The 19,496-nt window shown below is 34.1% G+C and overlaps 1 protein-coding gene across 3 annotated transcripts in view; it reads left to right on the forward strand.

Moving 5' to 3' along the window:
* The window catches only part of DNAH14 (dynein axonemal heavy chain 14), a 433,094-nt gene that overhangs the window by 129,258 nt on the left and 284,340 nt on the right, over positions 1 to 19,496 (forward strand). For all 3 annotated transcript variants that reach the window (XR_008916229.1, XM_056815999.1, XM_056816000.1), the window contains exons 21-27: positions 2,933 to 3,123; positions 4,306 to 4,551; positions 5,432 to 5,553; positions 6,806 to 6,977; positions 12,733 to 12,837; positions 12,931 to 13,049; positions 16,797 to 16,871. Coding sequence is in view for 2 of the 3 variants with exons in the window: in XM_056815999.1 (XP_056671977.1) it covers positions 2,933 to 3,123; positions 4,306 to 4,551; positions 5,432 to 5,553; positions 6,806 to 6,977; positions 12,733 to 12,837; positions 12,931 to 13,049; positions 16,797 to 16,871 (1,030 nt within the window). In the remaining variant the exon portion in view is untranslated. The remainder of the gene's footprint in view (positions 1 to 2,932; positions 3,124 to 4,305; positions 4,552 to 5,431; positions 5,554 to 6,805; positions 6,978 to 12,732; positions 12,838 to 12,930; positions 13,050 to 16,796; positions 16,872 to 19,496) is intronic.

Here is a 19,496-nt window from a genome sequence, read left to right on the forward strand (position 1 = left end):
GGTTTTGGATTCTAATCCAATCTGCCATTTATCTACGTTTTATGTGTGAGTTCATCCCATTCATGTTCAAAGTTATGATTGTCACTTGTGGATTCCCTGGCACTTTGATAGCTTCCCTTAGTTCTGACCTATCTTCTTTAGCTATATCCTTTTGAACCAGTGATTTACTTTAGGTCAGTCCCCCTAGTCCCCTCCCTTGGTATGCTTCCCTTTCTAGCCCCTCCCTTTTTATGCTCCCTTCCCCTCCCCCCTTTCCTTCCCTCCCTTTTTATACTCATTCTCCCCTCCCCCTCCTTAATTTTCCTTTCTTTCTTTCCCTATTGGATAAGATAGTATTCAGGATCCCAATGGATCTAGATGTTCTTCCCTCTCAGAGTTGATTTTACTGAGAGTAAGGTTTAAATAATACTACTTCACGCTCTCTTCCTCTCCTTCTCATATGAGAGTTCTTCCCCTTCCCTTCCCGTGTGTATCTTTGTATGGGAAAGATTATTCTATTTAGTCCCCCCCTATTTCTTGAAGTAAATCTTAGTATTATTGATGATTCCCCCCCTCCCTTTTTCTTACTTTGGCCCCCCTTTCACCAAATCTTCTTAATGCCCCAATCTTTCCCTATGCATGGTTCTTCTAACTACTCTTATGATGCATACAATTTTTGAGAGTTACACAATACATTTTCTCCACATATTAATATATATAATTTGATGTAAATGCAGTCCTTATAGAAGATAGTTTGACTTAAAGAAAAAGATAAGATTTATCTCCTTTTCCCTTTCTTTCATATTTACCTTTTCATGTTTCTCTTGCTTTGTGTGATTGGATATCAAATTTTCCACTAAGTTCTGGTCTTTTCTTAGCAAATGCTTGGAAATCTTGGCTTTGCTTTATTAATTCTTGCTGTTTTGCAAGCTCACTGTCTTCCAGTTGCTTAATTCTGGTTGTTAGGGAATGGTTTTGCTTTTCAGCTTTGTCTACCCTTCTATTAGATGCTTCCAGCTCTTTCTCCAATGGTGAAGTCTTGTCTATCAGACTGCTGATCTCTTTCTCCCATTTTTCTTTCCAGAAGGTTTCCATGTTTTGGATAAGCTCCAATTTGAGTTCTTCCAGAGCTTGTGGATAGTTTCCATTTTGGGAGGCATGCTTTGATTTTGTTTGGATTTCATCCTCTTTCTCTTATTTTCCTTGGTTACTCCCTCCATAAAAGTTTTCAATAGTCACTTTTCCCCTTTCTTCTTGGAGGCTTTATTTTGGGCTGTGTAAGCCATTCCTTTAGTGGTGGTTTTATTCCCCTTTCCTTTTTGGTCTGGGGTCTGGGTGATATGGGTGCGTTTTCTGTTAATTTAGGTTGCTTCAGACTAGTTCTTCCCAGCCTCCAAGGTTTCTTAGGGAGCAGGCCCCTGTGCTCTGCGCAACCACCCCTGTGTTCTGCGTGGCCACCTCTGTGTTCAGTGAGGCCGCCCCTGTGCTCAGCGCAACCTCTCCTGTGTTCAGTGAGGCCGCCCCTGTGCTCAGCGTGGCTGCCCCTGTGCTCTGTGCAGCCGCCCCTGTGCTCAGTGCAGTTGCCCCTGTGCTCAGCGCAGGATTCTCCCGTGAAACCACCCTGAGTGGTCATTTCCTAGCAGTCTTTAGATCCCAAGGACCCTGGTGTGCCACCCCAAACATAGATGTTCCTCACTCACTCGCTGTTTCAGTGAGCGCTCTGATACCTTACTCTGGTTTGGTGGGGGATGTGGGGTGGGGGGAAGGGCGACTCAGTTCACATTTTTGTGCAAGCTTTTCCTCCTTCTTATAGTGTGGCAATGTTCAAACCCCATGTACCTTTATTTCTGTGGGGTACTGGAGAGTCCCTCCGTTCTTCCAAAGGTGATTTTTATGCTCTTTTGAGGTAGTCTATTTCATTCGGTGCCAGGGAGAGGAAGCGATTCATGTCTAAATTGCAGCCATGTTTACCCGGAAGTCTGGGAGTAATTTTTATAGGAATGATAGTTGAATCCAAGAGAGATGATAAGATGAAAGAATAGTAACTTGGTCAAAAGCCATAGAGTATGCAGCCATGTAGGAGGAGAAATGGGTGGTGATCCTGGAAAGAAGTGACTGAGAAGGTCTAGTCAAACAGAAAGAAAATCAAGATAGAGTAGAATCATAAAAAATCTAGACAGCAGAAAGTATGTAGCGACAGGGACTGGTCAACCATATCAGGTACTATAGAAAAGCCATGAAGGCTAGAAATGGAAAAAAGTTCATCTCATTTATTATTAATGAATATGTTGGTAACCTTGAACAGAATAGTTTCAAGTGGAGAGGGGAAAAGTCAGATTGCATGATATTAAGAAATGAGTGAGAACAGTAACAGCAATATTAAAATGATGATCAACTGTGACTTGGCTATTCTGATCAAAACAGTTGTTCAAGACAATTCCAAAGAACCCCTGATGAAAAATGTTATCTAACTCCAGAAAGAAAATTGATGAGTTCTGAGTGCAGATTGAAGCATACATTTTACTTTTCTTTGTTTTTTGTCTATTTTCTTTTACAACATGACTAATATGGAAATGTATTTTGCATGACTTCACAAGTATGATTGATATAATATTGTTTGCTTTCTCATAAGGGAGAGGAGGGGCAGAACAGAAGGAGAGAATTTGTAACTTGAATTTTAAAAAAATAAATATTAAAAATTGTTTAATGCAATTCAGAAATATTTAATGACATAAAAAAATTAAAAATGAACAGGAAATAAGAAAGTAGGGCCGTATAACAAATATAAGCAGCTTTATCTAGGTGTTTGAATATTGGCAGATAAAAAGATCAACTAAAAAATGGGAATGGTATTAGAAATGAATCACTACTATATTTGTTGCTTTTAAGAAGGATAGAAACAGAATACATAAAAATGTGTCAAAAAACCTTATTGTGTTATTTTGATTTACAGGTTTGCCAAAAAATTCTATGGTAAAATCTCTTAAACAATCAGTAATGCATTTTAGACAAGGCATACCTACTATTGTAGCTTTGGTAAATCCTTGTCTTAAACCAAGGCACTGGACCTTAATACAGATGATTGTTGGGCAGGATTTTATTTTGGATACACAATGTACAGTAGAGAAACTTCTAGAGCTTGAGGTAGGTACAAAACATGAAACTGTGGCATTTAGAGTTGTGTTTCTCTAGGTTCTCAACCTCTCCAAAATTGTTTTGGAGAAATCTATGTGCAAACACACACATATCAGAGGGCAGCAGAGACAGACACACAGATGGATAGATAGATAGATAGATAGATAGATAGATAGATAGATAGATAGATAGATAGACAGACAGACAGACATTTGGCTAATGTGTCATCTGGGAAATAGCCTATGTCCAACTGGCTTCACTTTCACTTTGAATGCAAATTGTAGTGAAGGGGGAATGGGTAGGATATTATAGGAGTTTGGACACTGCTACTTAGATTTACTAAATGTATTTCTAAAAATACTAGTCAGGAAACTGTACCTACAGATAAGAAAACCAAATTAGACAAAGAAATGTGCTCTTTCTGAAAACAGTGCTGCTTTTCTGCTCAGTTCTAACAGCATGGTGGGGATGGGACCAAGCAACCAAACCACTGAACTCACTCAGATGATGTGTGTTGGCTTGCCAAGAATGTTCATTGCTAGATCTTTATTGGTCTCCATGTTTTTAAGGATAAATGGGGAACTGGAAGAGAATTAATACATAAAAGGACAAATAAAAATGAAGGTAATTAAAAAATAGCAAAAGGAGTTGGAGTTTGTGTAAAGAATGGATGAGAGAAAGGTCTCTATTTTCATGAAGAGCACACCAGAGGAAAACACTGCAATAAGAGATTTTCAATTCAGTAGGATTCAACAAGTATTTTTATGTTGCCTACTGGCAAGGTGCTATGTGAAGCTCTGGAGACAAAGACAAGAGCCAAGCGGGTCCTGTCTTTGAGAAGCTTAAAATACTTGATTTTGAAAGCTAGATGGTTAGAAGGGGAGTGGGGCAGAATTCATCATTGTAGAAGTGTTGGGGTCATTAAAGGAAGGGGCTGCTAAGGTAGGCCATAATCCTCAGTTCTGAAAATTAAACTCATAGCCACTTATTTGTGGAGAGAGTTTGGAAGAATTTGATCTCTTTAGAACCTGCTGCTAGTGCAAGTAGTAGCTAGGAAATGATCTCTGAGCCTTCTAGTTTGGGAAGTTTGGGAAATCTTAGTAACAATTAATCCCATAGAAATGAGGTCTTGAATTAAAACATGCTCATAATGATCATACAGGACACTTAGGAATGTTTTGTTTATTTTAGTTGTTTCACTATGAAGAAAGAATAATTGAAATATCAACAATAGCAACAAATGAAGCTGCTCTGGAAAAAATGCTCTATAAGATAATTGAGCTATGGCACAACACTCCATTACATTTTTCTATTTATGAGACAGAATCTGACAAGATTCTTATTCTTTCATCCTTAGAGGAAACATTATCTCAGTTAGAAGAATCTCAAGTTATAATTGCAACAATTAAAGCATCTCCCTATCTTGGGACATTGAAGGTAAATATTACGACACAGGAAAGAGATTTTAAAGTATTTTATTCCCCCCCAATTACATGTAAAAATAATTTTTAGCATTAAAAAAATTTTTTTGAGTTTCAAACTGAGTCATTGATTCTTTATAGTACTAACAAAATCCAGGAAAAAATATTAAGAAAATTTTTACTAAAAAAAAAAAACAAAAAACTATCAAGTCTATCAAATGTCTGCATTTAAGCTACAAAGATACTCTCAAGATTTATACAAATACACTTCCCAAAACAATTTTGGCAAAAATGAAAAGAAGTCCATGACAATATAACAATCACATCTAAATGAATTTACAAATTTGGTCCTACACCATTCAAATTCCTAAGGGAATTTCTTTTTTAGAACTAGACAAAATTTCTTCATTAAGAAGAATCTCAAGGGAAATTATGAGAAAAGGTGGGCATAGTATTACAAAATTAAAAGTATATAATAAGTACATAATAAAGCAGTAGTCATTAAAACTCTATGGCATTGGTAAAAGAATAGAAAAAATAGCTTTAAAATGGATAAGATAAGCAAGAAACAAAAGGAAGAGAGAAAGTGAAAACAGCAATGATCCAAAGGATATAAATTACTTTCATAAGCAATCCATCTCTGACAAAAACTAATGCAGCAACTTCATCAGTATTCTTTGCTATTTCTTAGCTTCCATTTCACTTACTGATAATTCCCTAATTTTCCCAGATATTATTCTCAAAATGAAGCTGCTAGATGTTAATTGACAAAATGTAAGATTAAAAAAACTGAATTAACAGAACCAACAGAACCTAGAACCAATATGCAGTTTTGATTTTGAAATTGGAGGTTGGGATTTTTTAAATAAATGAATAAAATGTTCTTTTTAATGTAGAATCTCACAGATGACTGGGACCAGAAACTGGATCTCTTCTCCCACACATTGGAAGAATGGATGTTGTGTCAAAGAAATTGGCTTTATCTTGAACCCATTTTTCTTGCTCATGAAATACAAAGGTATCCAAGTTAAGATACATACTTTACTGGAAAATGTATGTGTTAGTTATTTCTCTCATTTTCTATGATTTTTACCTTATGCTATATCCTTAAACTGACTATGTTAAGATTAATTTGGGCTAGAGATACAAAAGATAACTTGAACAAATCAAGTTAATAAACACATATTAAATGCAACTATATGCTAAACAATGGGCTAAGCTATGGGGCTTAGAGAAAAAGGCAAAGCACAGTTCCTTCCCTCAAGAAGCTCACAGTCTAAGGGAAGAGAAAATGTACAAACTGAGTATATATAAAATATGTACAGAGTAAATTGGAGGTGATTCTAGAGGGAAGGCGTGAGCAAAGAGGGAGATATTCAAAAACACCTTGAAGAAGGTGAGATTTTAGCTGAACTTTGTGAAAAGATTGCAATGGGGATGGAGAGCCCTCCAGGCATAAGGGACAATCAATGAAAAGACACATAGTCAAGAGATATATTGTCCTTTGGGAAGAAGAGCAAGGAGATCTCCATCATTTGATTATGGATTATTCAAAAGGAATTAAAATGACAGAAGACAGAAAATATAGGAAGATGTCAAGTTCCAAAGGCCAAAGAGTTCATTATTATATAATCTCTTTAAAGGAAGAACATTCCAAATATCATTTCTAGAGGGGTTCACTCATTAGTGGCATGAAAATATAAAGAAAATGGGAGTTATAATTGTCTCATTTTATTTCTAATGCTATAAGTATACTAAATCAGTTCCAAAATGATAGGCACTATTATTACATCAAGAAAATTATATTTGTAGAATTATGTTTCTCTACACTTGACTTTTGTTGTTGTTCAGTCATTTTTAGTCATGTCCAACTTCTTATGACCCCATTTGGAGTTTTCTGGGCAAAGACACTGGGAAGGTTTGCCAATTCCTTTTCTCCAACTCATTTTAGAAATAAGGAAACTGAGGCAAATAGAGTTAAGTGACTTGCCCATGCTTACACACCTGGGAAATGTCTGAGGCCAGATTTCAACTTACAGAGATGAATTTTTCTGACTTCAGGCCTGGCACTTCATCCACTTTACTGCAAATAGAATAGATAACCAAAATATATTAAAGGACAACATTTAATGAATCAGAAGCATTGTAAATATGATATACAAATCTATAATTAAAATAAATACCTCTTGGTAGAAAAGCATTTTATGTTAAGAATGGAGATAGTGCTTTAGAAAATTAAGTCATCTCAGATTTTGTTTCTATTTATAAAGGCAGCTTCCAGTAGAAGCAAATCTTTTCAGTGAAGTGACTGCTATGTGGAAAGAAATGACAACAAGAGTGGAAAGTAAAACTGAGGCTTTGAAAATAGTCATATCGGTAGTAGTCCTTGAACTGTTACAAGCTAGCAGTGCAAACCTTGAAAAAATAAAGAAAAGTCTTGAGGTAAAACTTACTCATTTTAGCACAAAGAATCTTTTCGATTTGTGGCTAGTGATTCTGTCCCTCTCAAACTTGAGGATAACATATTATATAGGGTATTGTTCAACAGACTTAAAAACAATTTTTTTGCTTATTCTAAACTTAGTAATCATCAAGAGAAACAAATTCTAATATACAACTAAAAAGAGATGAAAAATAAAAGTATACACTTCATTATTTATCATTTATTTTTAAATGTAAGTTAACTTTGATAAAATTAGTAAAACATTTTGCTTTCCTTTGTGAAGTTTTCTGTTTTTTAAGATTCTGTTGATATTATTATCCTTGCCATTATTGTATATCCATATTGGTATTCTAATTTTTCCTCCTTTTATATATACCACTATATAATATCTTTATTTTTAATCTTTATTTGTAATCTTTATATTATTTAATATGGTACAATAATATTCTATTGTGTTCATATAGCACAGTTTTTTAGCTTTTCCCCAGTGTACAGATTGGTTTAAAGCTCTGCTATTCTAAATGTTTCTATGAATATTTTTGTATAAACAAGATTTTTTCACCTTTCAATGGCAACATTACATGTTAATTGTAGTGGGATCACTGAGTAAAAAAAAATAAACATCTTTATAATCCTTAAAGTATAAGGCTATATTGCTTTCCAAAATTATTATGACCATTCCCAAATCCACCACAGGCACCAAATAATGTCTCCACAGTCCAAACAGTACTGAATTTTGTTTTCAACTGTCTTTGTCATTTTATTGATCATATGAGGTAGCATCTCACATTGCAGTTGTTTCAATTGTTATTTTGGGGTAAAGAATTTTCACAGGGTTTTTTTGGTTGTTGCATTATTTCTCATTTATGTATTTCCTTTTGAAAAATGCTTGTTCGTGTACTTACCACTTAGACATTGAAAAATATACCTTAACTTGATAATTTTGTATCATTTGATATATTATCAGTTTGTATATATTTGTATCTATTTTAAAGGCCAGATTTTAATCAAAAATATTTATGGAAAAGGTATTTTTCTTAATGTTTCTGTTAGGATACTTCAGTGCATTCTAGAGCCCAATCAGTTTGATGCCTTACTCTTTCTATCACAACAACAACAAAACACTTTATCTCCCATTTCTCTGTCTTTGCATTGGCTTTCCCTCATACCTCCAATGCACTCCCATCTCACCTCAACCACTAAGAATTCCTAGACTCCTTTAGGGTTCTGTTCAAGCATTGCCTTCTACATAAAGCCTTGCCTGAATTCAAGGGCTACTATTGATCACTTTTCTTACTAGAATTAGCCTATATTTATTTTTTATATATTTCATATATAACCAATATAGGTTTCTCCTTCATAGAACATATGTTCCTTGAAGATAACTTTTGTCTTGTGCCCAGTGCCTGGGACGTAGTGTTAATGTTATTGTTGTTGCTGCTACTGTTATTTCAAACAGGTCCAACTCTTTGTGACTCTATTTGGAGTTTTCTTGGCAAAGATACTAGAATAGTTTGCTGTGTCCTTCTCCAGCTCATTTTACAAATGAGGAAATGGCAGCAAACAATGTTAAATGACTTTCCTAGGGTCATAATGCAACTTTATCTGAGGCCAGTTCTGAACTCAAAAAGGAGTCTTCCTGACTCCATGCCTACTCTTCTATTCACTGAGCCCACCTATTTTCCATAGGACTGTGTTGGCAAACCTATGGTACAATGCTGGAGCTTGCTGGAGCAGACTGCTCCCTTCCCCCTCTCCACACATGCCTGAGGACATTTCTCACATGACTGGTCCCTCTGCCCAACAGCCTAATGGGAGTGCCTCCTCTTTCCCCTGTCTGGGGTAAGGTGGAGGGCTCACCTGCAATGATGGAAGGTTGCAGTTTGGGCACTCAGTCTCTAAGGTCTCTAAAAGGTTCTCCATCACTGCCCTAAGACATAGGAGACACTTGATAAGCAAATATTGGTCAATCATTTAACTGCATTTTTCTTGAACAGAAATACATTTTGTAATTAAATTCATCTTTTGTTTTCTATAATTCCTCTTCTTTTGAAATAGATAAGAATGTTTTTCCTTTTGCAATTATGATAGCTATAGGATTCCATTTTCTTCAGCCTTTTTACTATTTAGATCACTGATACATTTTAAATTTATTATGGTATGTTGTGTAAAATACTGATTTAATCCTTTTTCTTAAACTACAGTCTAGTTTTCCATTCTCCACTGTTTTATATCAGATTTATCAAACATTAGTCATTGGGTGACTAACTCTAAATCTGGATGATCTGTTCTCTTTTGCTGATCTTTTTTCATAAATTTTGTCCAATCTCAGATAAGTTTAGTAATTTACATTTTAGAATCTAATTTGAGACATGACTGTCTGAGTTGAATCATTTCCTCCTTTATTCATAGTTCCCTTTAATATTCTCATCTATTTTGTAACTCTACACAAATTTTATATCACTACAAATAATTCTCAGTGACCACATATATACCAAAATATTTATTAAAACACTTTTTTGTGCTAGTAAATAACCAGGAAGACAGTAGATGCTCATCAACTGGAGAATGACTAAATACACTTTTGCATTTAGCAATGAAATATTACTGTGCTTTAAGAAACAATGGATAGAATAAATATAGAGATATAAAAACATATAAAAAATTCAGATGAATTAAAAAGAAGCATGAAAACAATACACAATAAACAATGTAATTGGAAAAGAACGTAACAACAAACTAATCAATACTGAGTGCCATGAATTACAGTGAACAAACTTGTCCCCAAAGAAGATAAATGAGAAGAGAATACATTCATACCTCCATTTTTGCTGTGGTGGGGACTATGGATATGGTACACTATATTAAATGTTCATTTTTTTAATCTGTTGGTTAGTATTGTTGAACATTTTTTATTTTTTCCTTTATTATAAGGGATGGCTTACCAAGAGGGATTGAAAGAGGGATATAATGGGAAATGTAGGTGGTTCCCCCTCCCTCCTTCTATCCTTATGAAAGGCATCTAATATTCTAATATTTTTAATGATGTGGCTTTATTATATTTAGGTTACTTATACACTCTCAACTTATCTTGGACTGAAACAAAATGCTGATTTCACCTTAAAATTTGACCTTAAATCCACTAAAGTGTGCATAATGTTGGACTCAGTTATATCAGTGTTAGGACTATAACCCAAAGAGTTTAAGAAAGAGGAAAAGGATATATATATATATATATATATATATATATATAAACATTTATATCTCAACATTTATATCTCAACATTTATATCTCAACATTTATATCTCAACATTTATATCTCAACATTTATATCTCAACATTTATATATCAACATTTATAGTGGGATTTTTTGTGGTAGCAAAACACTGGCAATAAAGGGGACCCATGTATTGGAGAATGGCTTAATAAATTAAAGTATATGAATGTAATAGAACACTATTGTACCAAAAGAAATAACAAAAGGAATGGTTTAAGAGAAATATAGAAGACATATATGTACTAATACAGCGTGAAGTGAATAGATCTGGGAGAATAATTTATATGACAACAACAGCATTGTAAAGACAAACAATTTAAAACAAAAACTGAAATCAATGCAATGACAAACCATGATTCCAGAAGCCTAATTATGAAAAATGCTACCCATCTCTTGACAGAGAGTATTATGATAAGCTTGTGATGTGGAATGAGATATACAGTTTTGGTCATGGCCATAGCAAGAGTTTCTTTTGCTTGATTATTCATGTTTAGTACAAGACTTTTATTTTTGTTTTCTTCCCAATATGAGAGAAAAAGAAATTAATTCATACTGAAAAAATAAAATTTAACTACAAAATAAAACATAATCTAAATGTAATGAAGAGTTTAGTATTAATTCCATTTTCCCTAGTCACCAAAGACCTATCATATCTAACTTTTTTATATTCTTATTCAGGTACTTAATTTCTTTCCTGCTTATTTGTTGTTGTTAGATTGATCTAGCTTGCTCTAGGTACATTTTGGTCTATAGTTTTAGTGTTCATTTCTCCCTGTAATTCATTTAACTTTTTCTTTAAGTAATTAAAAGCCATGTTATTCAATGCACAGATGTTAAGTATTAATAACTTTTAATTTTTGTATGTTGATGCAACTTTTAATAATCATTTTCTGACATTTTGCAATCCATGTTCTCTCCCATTCTTAACAACCTTCCCCCCTTAGGACAGCAGGTAATATGATATATGTTTTACACTTGTTACCATGCAATACATATTTCCATGTTCATCATGTTGTGAAAGAAGGTACATATCATTTATGCTAGAGAAAAACTCATAGAAGAAAGAAACTGAAGAATGGTATGATTGAATCATTGAATCTGGAGAGAGAGAGAGAGAGAGAGAGAGAGAGAGAGAGAGAGAGAGAGAGAGAGAGAGAGAGAGAGAGATTTCCATCTATTGCTTTGAAACTGCCCTCCATAGATTGCTTTGGGTATATCTTATTCAAAACTCTTCTTGAGGCAAGTCCATATCTACTTTCCTCAAATGAAGTCCAAGGAGTCAGCGGTCTTAGTTCTCATATCAGCCACACAAACATTAGTTGATTGAGAATTTTCAGGAAAGGAAAAATACGGATTATTCATGGTCATTACATTACATATGCAAGGTAATTCAGTCACTTATCAACTTCTGGGATGGCGGAAGGAGAGTTGGTCAGGAGCCCTGCTGCCATTGTCATTCCCAGGCTTTCTGACTTTGGGTGTAACTTGGGCACTGATGAATCCATATGAAGTGGTAGCTTTCTTATTATGAACTACTACTCTTCCTTAGTAGTAAAAGGCTTTGTACCCTTGGTTTGGAGGAATGAAAAAGTCCAAGAAAATGACTATATTCTAAGGACTTTGGATATATTGGTTACTGGAATAGAAAACACTCAGATAAGAAGAAATCATTTAAAATAAAGCAAAGTTGGAATATTCCTAGGCATATTCTTGAAAATATTAAAACTTCTTGGGAAAAGAAACGTAAGACCACTAGAATACAACAAGGTACCTGACAACAAAATATGGGGAAAGCAGGTGACATTCAGCCTTGGCAAAGTTGACCAAATGAACAGTAAAAGAATCATAAAGATGAATCCACCTCTCTAAGTTGATCCTACTATTTCCTTTGGAAGCATTCAAAAGGAAGAACATGGCAAAACTGACATATGTAGTAGGCATGTGGATACTGCCACAATGCAATAACTGGCTGATAGTTAATAAGAAAAGGTTTTGAAAATGCACTTCATTCATCCTAAGCTGACAGTTATATAGCACTTCAAGGTTTACAGAATGTTATAAAGTACATATATTAGTTAGCATATTTCTCTCACGACAACCTTTTAAAGTGAATACTATAGGTATCCTCCCAATTTTACAGAGGAGGAAAGCCTGAGGGATGAAGTGATTTGCCTCTGATCACCTGGTCACTTAATATCAAAGGCAGTATTTGAACCTGTGTTTCTTTTCACTACAAAATCTCCACTCTTTTTATTATATTTTATTTTATTATATTGTGCTGCTTCAAAATGCCATTTTAGAATGATGCAGGAACATATATGTGCGTGTGTGTGTGTGTGTGTGTGTATGTGTGTGCATGTGTATAATCTCCAGTGGCTTTGGTCTTGTGCATGTTTATTGTATATCCTATAAAATAAATACTATTGGACATCAGTATTTGGGGTTCTTAATCATATTTTTCTGTTTTCTGAGACAGGAATATCTTGAAGTGAAGAGAGTGATTTTCCCAAGATTTTACTTTCTTAGCAATGCTGAACTCCTTGACATTCTGGCTGAAGGCAAAAATCCTGAAGCAGTTCAGGTAAAATTTTAGTACCAGGCTTAGGAATTTTCTTTCTTGACCATGTTAAGAATTTATGATGCTATTTAGCTATTTTTTTTTTTTGGTCCACAGCCTCATCTTATGAAATGTTTTGAGAACATAAGACAGTTGTTTATATGGAGAAAAGAAATAGGCCCTCCTCTGGTCACATTGATCATTTCTTCAGAAGGGGAAACAATTCTTTTGCCAAAGTATGGTATACATTTTATTTAATCTTTAGATATGGTAAAATTATAATAATAATAGAGAATATTCTTTCTTGTGATTTCTGATAATTCTTTAATGGGGCTTAGTTAAAGTATGTTATTTAGCAAATCCTTTATTGAGAGCAGAGTATGCCTCAATTAAACCTTGAAAATGGTCCTCCTCCCAACCTTTCATCTCTCTTTAAAAACTGGACTGCTCTATCTTCCTGTGTTAGAGGGTTTTGAGTTTTCACTGCAACACATTTAATTTTTTTCCTCATACAGTTAATAACTATATATGAGAGTAGCATTTTCTGGCACAAAAAATATATAAAATTCTTTAAAATGCTTATATTATTTAATATACTGAAATGCACCTTATTGTAGCTCTAATTTCAAAATTGCTAACCTCCCCTGCCTATCCATAGCCCTACTACTCATTCATAAATAATGCAGGTTATGAGATGAAAAATATGAAGGATATATGTATAAGATTACTTTTTTCCCAAATCTATTTATTTAATTAATTTAGAATCTTTTTTCATCATTACATGTATGTTTAAAATTTTTAAGAAACAAGCTTTTTGTAAAACAGTGAAATTGCTCATTGGCTACAAGGGGCAGGGTGGGAGAAGGGGAGAGAAAGAACATGAATCACGTAACCATGGAAAAATATTCTAAACTAAATAAATAAATAATATATGATCCTGTCCTGCCTTGGGGGCTTTAACAATAGGCAAAGGAGTCAGCAAAATCTTGACCTATATGATTAAATGAGTTAATATTTGTAAAGCATTCAGCATAGTGCCTAGTACATAGTGGTGTGCTATATACATGTTTATTCCCTTCTTATTATTCACTAACTTGAGAGACATGGCAACTAAGGGCCATTCAATTTCAGAATGTCAACTCATTTGTAAAATCTCTAAGAAGAAAGATGGAAGATTATGTTTGAAGATTATTACTTTCTAAAAACAGCAAAAAGCAGAGAAGGGGGAAATATTTCAAAGAAAGTGTTAGAATACTCAACTAAACATAGCTGCCTGGGTAGCCTTTGAGGATGAAACTCAAAAACCAATACAGAAAAATTGGCAGGCATATATCAAATCATACAAAATTCCTTGAAAGACAGCAAGAGAAAGAAATGTGTTTGGTTATCCTTTGTTTATTCTCAATCTGGCATAAAAGAGGGAAAGAAAGATATGCTTCCTAGAAACTGAACATGAAAAATGTTCAACAGAGTCCAAATGCAAAGGGGTTCCATATAAAAAGGGAAGTCTTCCAAATGCTCTAATTTTCATATGATACTGTGTTGCCTACATAAAGCCACAGAATATTGATGAACACTCTAAGTGAGAACCATTTGAAGGGACCTGATTTATCTATTCACATCAGAAAAACCAAGTATATGAAGAATGTCTATTATCCAACTATTACATATAGCTAAGGATGAACACCCCAAATTGCTTCTCTGTCGATATGTGTGGATATGGGTATCTCAAATAAGTAATGAAAGTGGACAATATGCTAGATCCAGAATTATTATTAAGTGGGGTATGGAAGTTAGAGTCTTTAGAAAATTAAACAATTCTTTTAATGGCCTCAACCTTCTCCCTAAAGTATAAGCCATATTATTAATACTGCTATCATTTAAGTATTAATATATGACTTACAAATCATGCTCTACCATATTTTTCAAAGAGTTTATATTAAGGATCATCCAAAGGCAACAAGGAGGGATATGATGGGTGAGGTTGCAAGAGCAAGTTGAAAAATTGCAAATAGGGAATTCTGAAGTGTAAAAGTTATCATCCCAGAACTTTAAGACCACACATACAAAAAGATAAGAGGAAGAAAAAGTCCAGATGCTCCACTATAATTTGTGTGATATCACTAGAGAATGGATCTCAGCAAAATCCCTGTGGAGGATTTACAGATCAACATTAATTAGAATCTCATGAGATGGACTAGCATGGCAGAGATGCAATTTGCATTAACTGAATGATTGTCATTATGGGATGACATACATCAAAGAATGAAAATTAAAGAATACTAACATACCTCTGTCAAGAAAAGGAACTAGAATAACTTCACCTTTCTGACAGGGTGACTTGTGTGATAGGTTAGAGAAATGGTATCAGTATTTCTAGATTTCAGCAAAGTATTTGATAAAAGTCTCTTGGGCTATCTTTGTGAAGAAGATGAAAAGAGAATGGCTAAATGATAGTGCAGTCAAAGATCAGAACTGGTTGAATGACCAGACATAAAGAGCAATTATTAATGGTTGAATTTCCAGTTGGAAGGAGGTCTCCAGGGATCTGTTCTTGGCCCTGTGCTATTCAACAATTATATTCATGATATGAATAATCGGTCAACAAGCATGCATTAAATGAAACAGCCCTGTGCTTGGCTCTTGTAAAGATACAAATAACATACAGATAAAAGAAGAGATCATGTAATTATCAAATTTAAATCTGACCTAAAAATAGGTGAGACAGCCAACATGCTTAGATAGCAGAGCTAGTTTGAAAGGAATCGAAGACAATAGGGCATACCTAAAAATATGAAACTTATAATGGATGAAGCTAAATATCTATAAAGGGCCAAAAAAATCCACTTCACAAAGTACAATACAGGGAAGTGAAGGTAGACAATTGTATATTTGTGAAAGATTTAGGGATTTTATTTGACTCATTATGAATCAACAGCTTGATCCAGACACCAAAATAGTAAATGCACTATTCAGCTTCATTAAGAGGATTATCAGGATTTTTGTGTCTGTGTATATTACTATAGACAAGCATATAGTAGTAGCAAAACCAAGAACTTAAAAAGAGAGAAATTATTACCCACAAAAATGTAAAGTGCCCAAAACAAGAAGTAGAGATTTTAAAAAACTCAATATCAAAAAAATAAAATTGAGCAAATTATAAAAGAAGTGGCAAAGGAGAAAAAAGGGAGAAACTTTGTCCAGATTATTTACAAGTAAAATTAATCATTGAATGAACAATGAATAATTATGCTACATAAAAATATCAATAATTAAAAATGAATTTTACAAACTCCTTTTTATTAAATATGTTCCTGATATCTAAACTTGTTTAGCCATTTCAATTGTGTCTGACTCTTCATGACCCCTTTTGAGGTAATTTCTTGTCATTTCTTCACAAAGATACTGGAATGGTTTGCCATATACTTTTCCAGGTCATTTTATAGATAAGGAAACTGAGGCTAATATTTAAGTTAAGACTAAAAAACCATTAACATACTTTTTTGCAAATATCTTCTACAACTCTTAGTTCTTTCTCCTTTTTTCATAGCCTACTCTTACCCACAAATCTTACTCCCTACACATCTTCTTAGCAATGCCAGCCCTATGATGATTGAAAATCTGCACTAAATTCACCATTAATATTGTAAGACTCCAAAAGAGAAAGGTTACCAAGTTGTGTAAGGATAGCCAAACTATCCCAGGTTAGAAAGAGGCCAGGTCAAAACTCATATGTTTCTCAGTAATGGAATCAGGTCTGGGAGCAGTTCCTGCTTGGGTGAAAGAGGGAGATCTAGTCTTTGGTTATATGCATAGATTTTAATTATAATATTTGTGTTTATAGGATTATATAGATAGATTTCATTCTCTTTGACTGAGCTATATTATAATCAAAGTGATGCTTGGGAAATTATCAAAACTGTATAATTATTAGAGCATTTTAATATGTATTAGTAATTTTTAATATCTTTACAAACTTCTAGGAAAGTTCGTGTGAGAACAGCTGTAGAGCAATGGCTGGTAAATGTGGAGAAGAACATGTTTGATATGGTAAAGATGTAAGTGTGACTTTCATTATCTTTAAAAATTATGCACTCAGTTATCAGCTATCAATCCAATAAACATCTACTAAGCACTGGCTATGTACAAGGCATTAAATAGAAAGATAATGAGATTATATGGTCCCCAAATTTGAGGAATATACAGTCCAAGAGATTAAGAAAACAAATAAATATGATTTCAAAAAAGGATGAACTAGGATACAAAAAGAGAATAAAAATATTCTTAAAATTTTAAGTAAAACGACGTCACTTTCAGCTAGGATCATCCAGATAAGATTTCATGGAATAGGTAGTAGAATAGGAACAGAAATACTGAAGGATATGAATATGTAAAAAAAGAAAGGGCAGATAGAAGGACAAAATACATGCTAGGGGGAAAAAAGCATAAGAAGGATAAAGAATTAAAGTCTGAATTTATTCTGTTTATAAAAGATATACAACTTGCATATATTTATGATAATTTATTATGAAATTATATGCAACAATTTTCAGCTCATTTTGATAGTAGAAAATGAATTTGAACTACATATGTATACATATAAAATTTTTGTGATTAAAAACAAAAGAAATAAAAGAAATTGCTAATATAAAAAGGGTCCCTAAGTTGGGCCTGAATGGTCACTCAGATTTCAATAGGCAGATATTAGGAAGGTATATATTCCAGGCATGAAAGATACCCTATGTGAATGCAAAGAAGCTATGGGAAATAGAATGAGATCAAGGAACAGCAAGTAGTCCAGTCTAGCTAGAATGAAATGTATAGTAATGAAAGTGTTATAAAATAAGCCTAGGTGGGAGTCAGATTACAGAGGAGAGAAGTAAGTACCAGGCTTTCTATTTTATTCTATGGGAAACAGATGGTTTTTGAAGAGGGTACTGACATAGTAAGACCTATGTATTATTTTGACAGTTAGGTGAAAGATGCAATAGAGGTCTAGAGACAAATTCTAAAACTTTTTAAACAGTCCAGGTAATGAGTGTCAGAGCTAGCACCTTCACAATCTGATATTCTATCATTCTTAAAGTGAGAAATTTCCAGGCAGATCCACCATATGAATTCCTTGTGCAGTGTGGCTTGGGATGTAAAATGGTTACAAGAAAAATTGACTCCACTATCATACAAAGCCAGTTTAAGGTTTTTGTAGGCTTTGAGATTTTTTTAAAAGTTGAAAACTTCTCTTGATACTGACACCAATTTGTCCCAGATGATTCCTATGAAATTGAGAGATTTGAATAATTTTACTCTACAAAATCCTTTATTTCTAGCAGCCATTTTAAAAACTTAGTATTGTACAGTAACAATTTTTCTGAGAATTTTTTCCCAATGACTTTCCTTCTTTTCTCTCTATCATTTGGAATTGTTCACACTAGGTTTTTACTTGATCCATTGTTTATGTTGTTAGTGCAAATTAATCTTTTAAAAAAGAGAACTTTGATACCTTGTCTACTCTTGCCCCTTCCCCATTCAGTTGAATGCCTATTTAGCCTATAGGTAACACTACCAATCTGGGTGGCTGTGAACTTCCTTTATTCTCTTGTTCTTTCTGAGTTTTGACTCACCCCAGCCTGCATTCATGCTGGGAACTGTTAAGGGCATATTTGGGGGTAAGAATTATGCACCCCACTACTGGTGTTAATCCTCAGGATCCTAGGGGTAATTCTGGTATAGAGACGGGAAAAATGTCTACCTATTCACTGCTGTAGTTCTTGAGTCCCCAGGTGTGGGGGACTCCATTTATACAAATTCATAACTGCTAATGACATTCACACTTAATCATATTAACAAAAGATAAATGATATTAATCATAACATAATACAGCATAACAGTCCACTCATCAACATGCACCATACTCTCCCACTGAAGCACTCAGTATCGATGGAGAAGAATGGTACATGCCTAGCAGTGAGGTCTGTGAGAAGGGAAACCCATGTGCCTTGGAAAACTCACAACTTTTGACAGGTCTTGATTTCCATGATCTCATTATGGAAGCATTACAATCTTTCAATGAAATAGCAACCCTAAGCCAGAGGTCTGCAATTTCGATGTTAGCTCTCTTAGCTGGGTTCTAGATCCCAACTAAGCAACGTGCTAGGTGGTGCAACGAATGAACACAGGATTTGGAGTCAGGAACATCCAAGTTCAAATACTGCCTCAGACTTCCTAACTATGTGACCTTTGGCAAGTCACTTAATTTCCACATGTTTCAGTTTTCTTATCTGTAAAATAAAAGCAACAGAAGTATCTACCTTCCAGAGTTGTGTAAAGATAAAATGAGATACTATTTTTTAGTTTATTTTTATGACAGCAAAGAATTATGAACAAAGTAGATGCCTATTGACTGGGGAATGGCTAAGCAAATTGTGGTATATAAATATAATGGAATATTACTGTGATGTGAGAAATCATAAATGTGATGAACACAGAGAAGCATAATAGTATCTACAAGAAATGATAGTAAAGAAGTAAAGCCAAAGAAACAATATACACAATAACTACAACAAAATCAAAAGAAGATACAACCATACAAGCAAAAGTTAATGTTATATTCCTAGTTGTCAGACCCTGGACAAGTCACTAAACAACCACTGCCCAGCCCTTACCACTCTTCTGTCTTGGAACCA

This window comes from Monodelphis domestica, chromosome 2, assembly GCF_027887165.1.
Source record: "Monodelphis domestica isolate mMonDom1 chromosome 2, mMonDom1.pri, whole genome shotgun sequence".
Taxonomy (NCBI): domain Eukaryota; kingdom Metazoa; phylum Chordata; class Mammalia; order Didelphimorphia; family Didelphidae; genus Monodelphis; species Monodelphis domestica.